General features: G+C 34.3%; 1 protein-coding gene across 2 annotated transcripts in view; it reads right to left on the bottom strand.

Annotated features, from left to right (window-relative positions):
- The window catches only part of BBS10 (Bardet-Biedl syndrome 10), a 196,268-nt gene that overhangs the window by 165,122 nt on the left and 25,146 nt on the right, over positions 1-6,000 (bottom strand). For both annotated transcript variants that reach the window (XM_044055364.1, XM_044055370.1), the window contains one exon: positions 579-788. In XM_044055364.1, the coding sequence (XP_043911299.1) occupies positions 579-788 (210 nt within the window). The remainder of the gene's footprint in view (positions 1-578; positions 789-6,000) is intronic.

The raw sequence follows: 6,000 nt of genomic DNA, 5'->3' as shown, positions 1-6,000 counted from the left end.
ACCCCCCCCCAACTTTAATATACCAACTCTGAGATCGCACTACAGTGGGGTAAAGGGAAATCTCTGTTTTAGCGCTATATGCAGAAGCGCTAAACGGGAGATTTCCTGTACCCTGTCTGCAGTGCCATTGCAGAGATGGCACTTTCACAGATACAGTGTGCAGGGCACCTTGCTACCCAGCAGAAACACTAGCTTTTTCCCTTTTTTATTTACCTTTTTCTTTCCCTTGACAACATCGATGTTCTAAACACTCGATGATATGGTCTCGACCATATGAATTTCGATGTTTTCAAGTGGAACCATATATATATATATATATATATATATATATATATATATATATATAATATATGCATTCATACATACACACACACACACAATTTTCATTACAAGAAAACTGATTTTTTAATTTCTTCTTTATATATATATATATATATATATATATATATATATATGACTAACATTTAAAATTCATAAGCCTATTAATACCTTATGTATTACTCCGTTAATATTGTCAAAAAATGGAGTATGAGACTATTGTGACTTCTTAGTTTTTATTTCTAAGCAGGAAATCTTACCTTGCTATAGGATGATCTAGTAAGAGTGATTCCAAAATTGTTCTTCCATCTCTGGTAATAAGAATCTCTCCTGTAGCTTTAGTAAAAAGTACCTGACCTCCTTTTGGCCCAAAACATTTGCAGACAATGTTCTCTAGAATTTCAGTAACTCTTAGTACTGTTCCGATTTCCACTGTACATATAGACTGCATTTTCAACAAATGACAATGCCTAAATAAATAAACACAAACATGTATTAATCATACAACATTTACACAGAGTGGCCATTGTAGTTTTCAAGAAACAGTTTTTCATATAAAGTACAACACGGTCTTCACTTTGTCATGTAAACATATTTGTTCCAAAAAACCTACAAGTACTGCTGACTATAAATCATAAAAATCATTAAACTGTTCTACAAAATACTGCATCCTGAATGGAAATGGATATGTAATGCAGATGGCAATGTAATATGAACTAAAACACAGTATCTGTTCAGTAATAGCTAGTACTTATATCTTGCCTCTAGTTCCTCAGACAGTAGCCAGTTCAGCCCCTAAAAACTGCAGAAGTAAGCACAGAGGAATAAAGCCCTTACTATGCTGCAGGTGTCCCAAGTTTGAGTGTAGAAGCTAGCTGGTAGGATGGAGGAGGCTCGGTCTTGCCACAAGAGTGACACCTAGCAGGAGTACTAGGTGCTAGCTAGTACAGTTTGAGCCTGCTCTGCCTGTGCTGTCTTGGTGCTTTGTACCAGTAGAACCCAGGGAATCCATCATACAAAGGCATGCTTTCCTGGGGGACAGCAGGAGCTGGCTAAGAAATGTTGTGAGTGGATATGCTTCCAATGGGGAGAGGGTAGGCTGCCTCTGTGGAACAGCAAGGTACCCACTCCCCACCACTCAACTCTTGTCAGGGAATAAAAGATTTGACCAGGATTCCTGGCAGGAATGAATTGGTTGTAAGGCTCTCATGCAGTCTAGGAATGTCTTGCTTTCATGTCCCATGACTCTAAACGCCAACTGGGTGACAGTAGTGGGGGGCAAAGGACAAGGTCCTAGGAGAGTTCAGAAAAAAGTGCAAGGGTTGGAAAAAGACTTACATTTCCTCATCTGCACCTGCTTTCTTTGAAAGAGTCCAAGTCATGTGAATAAGCTTAGATGTACAAGTTAATGAGAAGGGATAAGTCTTAAATTGCAGACTTACCTCTTATGGCTATCCCTCACTTAACTGTAATATTTTAATTTTATGTTTGTGCAACATTTTAAGTGCATTGCAGTTAGAATGACATGCAGTAAGAATATGGGGTCTATATTACGTCCACGAAAGACGATCTTCCACGAACAACAACCGATGAAAATCACTTCAGCGAATTGCGGAAGTTTTCCCACAGTTCACAAACACTTGCCCACCAACCATCTGGAACACACAATGGACTAGATCAAATCCGTCCAAGTTGGGGGCTTTGTCCTCCACACCCTCCCCCAATGTGGGGGGCTGTGTCCCCAACTATATATACCAACTCAGAGATCACACTACAGTGGGGAAAACAGCAAATTTAGGTTAGTGGCGAGTGTTTGTGAACCATGGGAAAAGTTCTGCAGTTCGCTGAAGTGATTTTCGTCAGTTGTTGTTAGAGGAAGATGTATTCAATGAATAGATCTTTTGCAGACATAATATAGACCCAGAATATGTAACAAATGAGACTTAACTAATGTGTGGCAGTCCATGTTCAAATATCTACTAGGCATAGTTCAGCAGTGCTTTCAGTGTTCTAAGTTTAAGTAATACCTTGGGTACAGAAAAATACCTAAGGGAAGTAGTCAATAATCTCCTCTCCTCTTACAGAAGGAAAAGAATGGATCAACAAACTCAGTACAGCATTTTTATCAAAGACTAGACCTGTTAGCCCTCTAACATCAGGAAGTTTGCAGTATGTATATGAAGTATACATTTGCTTCCATCTTGGTCACCACTGCTTTGTTATGCATTTGTGAAAATTTAGGGGCCCACAATGGACAGTGGTGCCTACAGTGTGATGGATACTATTAAATCCTTCTCCTCAGACTTGTCAATCCTTTACCCTTCACTGGAAACCCGAACAGAGAGTCAAAAAGGTCATCTTCTTTTGGACATAAGGCATCCAAAAATAATGAAATACAGAAGGTTAGCAAGTTGCAGAATATTAGAAGAACACACAGGACTCAAGGACATAAAGAAATAATCAAAACTGAAGTCATAAAGAAAATAGAAACTGCATGACTTTTGATGCTAAGTAGAATGCTTTTTTATGTTGTTTTGACCTCTATAGGTCACTGTGATTCTATTATATTTTTTCCAAATTTCTTTTATATGAACAATAAAAAAAAACACAACAGCACACAAAAAATGCTATAACTAAAGCTAAATACAAAGTTGGTAGTTGATGTAATGATAACCTAGGACTCAGTCTAAGCAACATATACTATGTATAAGTATATACAATTATATATAAAACATGGAGCGCTCTGAATGAGATAGATAAAAATTTCCCTGTTTACACCAGAAAAATATTCATATAGAATTTGAGTAGAGAAAAAAAAAACAGATGTCTAACTGTGTAGTAATAAAGTAAAGAACACTAGAAATGGTATTATGAATATTAAGAAATATGGAACTTATGTATTTTGGAAGAGCTTTTTATGTTATGATATCAAGGATTATTTTCAAGCTTTCTGTAAGGAACTATTTTTACTTTTATGTAGTATTATCTTAAAGATCTTAACATGTTTATTAGCCATTTCTTTAGAAGAAGTCTATGGTAGTTTCTTGCAATCCAGCTAGCATTGTCATAACCACATGATCTACATGCTGATAGTTGGGAAAACAGTAGCTAATTTAGACTGAGACCGGTATGCATTGTTTAAAATCATTAACTGAACATAAAATATTTTAAGAGGGGTTAATTTAATATTGAATTGAGTAGATTTATTTATGTATTTATTTTATTTTTTGTTATGGGGAACAATCTGTTTTTTTCCAATATTTTGAGAAGATTGTTTATATTTTTATATCTAAGCAGTGTAATAAATTTATAGGAAGCTGATATAGGTTTAATATTTAATAAAAAGGACCAAAACTGAGTGAATGTGTTATAATCAACTGAGACTTCACTCAGAGCATGAAACGTATTTTGTTTTAGGTATATGATTTGATTTTGAATAGGTAAATAACTTTTCGTAGAAAGATTTTAGTCCTAATTTATTAGCTGAAATCCCAGATATCTTTATACTTAATTAATATGAAGTTGGAAAAGCTAGCATTTTATTATTTAATTTAAAATGGGATTCATGTTTATTGGTTGTGACAGTTCAGTTCAAGGGGAGTATTTAAATTTAAGATGATTATTCATTTTTTTTCAAAAAGCTTATTTGCTTTACTATGGGGATATATGTGTAGATTAGATATTTTTGTCATAGAAATGGGACAGCCAAAGAATTATAACTATAAATCAATAATTGGTTATGCCATAATTTTACCCAAAGTGTCATTTATGAGTTAGAATTTGTCAAATAATTTATTTTTTTAAGAATTTTGCTATAATTTATAATTAGATAATACAGATAAAAATCAGGTAGTCCTAGGCCCCCCTGTGATCTTGGTAGAATTTGTTTTTTTAAAATCTACTCTTACTGATGTGGATGCTGAAATAAATTTGGATATTTCCTAATTGATTTCTTTAAATAATTTATTAAATACTGAACAAAAAGAAGATAGGAGGTGAAATAATATTCTGGGTAAACTATAAAGTTTAATTATTGCTGTTCTAGAAAATAAGGAAAATTTTAATTTTACCCATCTTGCTAAGTCATTTTTAATGTGTAACTATTTTTTTTTTCCAAGATTAAGTGTGGTATTGAATCTTTGCTCAAATTTATGCCTAATATTTCATTAAGAAACTTATTTTAAGCCCATTTGACATGAACCATCCAATAGTGTATAGTAAAGATTTAAAGGCAATAATGTGAACATACTGATATTTAATTTATAATTGATAAATGAGAATATTCAGGTAATTTGTTAGAATTTTAACTACAGACCTTCCTATAATTTAAGTAAATGATAATACCATGAGCAATAAGCAATGTTGTTCTGGTTTGCCTAGATAGAAGTCTCTGAGCAGGCAAGCCAAATATATCATCACGGGGTATGTTTCTGAGATTGAGTAAATTCAAAAAGACGTTGCTATTATCATGCTTTGATGTCTTCAGTAATTGCTTTGCACTCTGTACTGCACGTTCAGCTAATCCATTTGACTGTGGGTATTCTGGGCTACTAGTTATATGTAAAAAAGTCCCGTTCTTTTGCAAACTTCTCAAATAACTGACTGGTAAATTGGGTACCATTGTCAGAAATAACTTGGTGTGGACTACCACAAACAGAGAACTGATGTTTCAACTTAGTGATAACAGCAGTGGACATCAGGTTTGGTAGTAAATCAATCTCAAACCAGTTTGAACAGGAGTCTACCAACACTAAGTAATGCTGACTGTTCCACGTGAATATATCAGTCGCTACTATTGACCAAGGTAGTTTAGGAACTTGACTTAGCTGAAGTGCTTTTTTTTTTGCAAATGCAGTTTAGTACTATTGCAAACTGAACAAGAAGAAAGTACGTTATCAATACCTTTTACTAGAGAAGGCTAAATTACTAGTCCTCTTGCCCTTCTTTTGTTAGATTCAGAACCCAAGTGATCACAATGCATAATCTGGATTTATTCACATTGTAAGGAAGGAGGAACAACAATTTTAGGACCTTTGAAAATAATACCATCTTCCATCAACATTTTATCTCTGAAAAGAAAATAAGTTTGCACTTCAGGTGGTACACTAGATTGCTTTGATGGCCATCCAGCATTAATATATTGGTTCAGCTTTTGCAATATTGGATCAGTCTTTCTATGATCTCTCAGCTCATCAAGTCTCGTGGTAAAAAATTATGCACTTCCATGACATCAAAGTCAAAATTCTCTGTATTAAGCTGTTCTGTTGTATTTCTGGGCGATCTGGATAAGGTATCAGCCAAATAAAAAAGTTTGCCTTTTGTATGGACCATTTTGAAGTTGTACTTTCACAATTTCAGCATCATTCTTTGTAATCTCGCTGGTGCTGAATGCATACGCTTCTTTAAAATAGTGACTAGAGGTTGGTGATCAGTTTCAATCAGAATAGCTCGACCATAAATATAATCATGAAATACTATTGCCAAATGTTCTTTCTCAATTTGAGCATATTGTATTTCAGTTTGGGTAACAGTTCTGGATACATAGGCTACTGGTCTACTTTCTTGAAGAATAAATGTACATACACCAAATTTTGAAGCATCACAGGAAAGAGTTACTAGTTTATTGACATCACAATATCTTAATGTACATGGGGTGGTAATTTTCTGCTTAAAGGTCTTCAA

Source organism: Protopterus annectens, chromosome 1.part2 (genome assembly GCF_019279795.1).
Source record: "Protopterus annectens isolate FY-2018-M chromosome 1.part2, PAN1.0, whole genome shotgun sequence".
Classification (NCBI taxonomy): domain Eukaryota; kingdom Metazoa; phylum Chordata; order Ceratodontiformes; family Protopteridae; genus Protopterus; species Protopterus annectens.
Note: the sequence above shows the minus strand (reverse complement) of the source record. Positions and strands in the feature narration are given on the sequence as shown.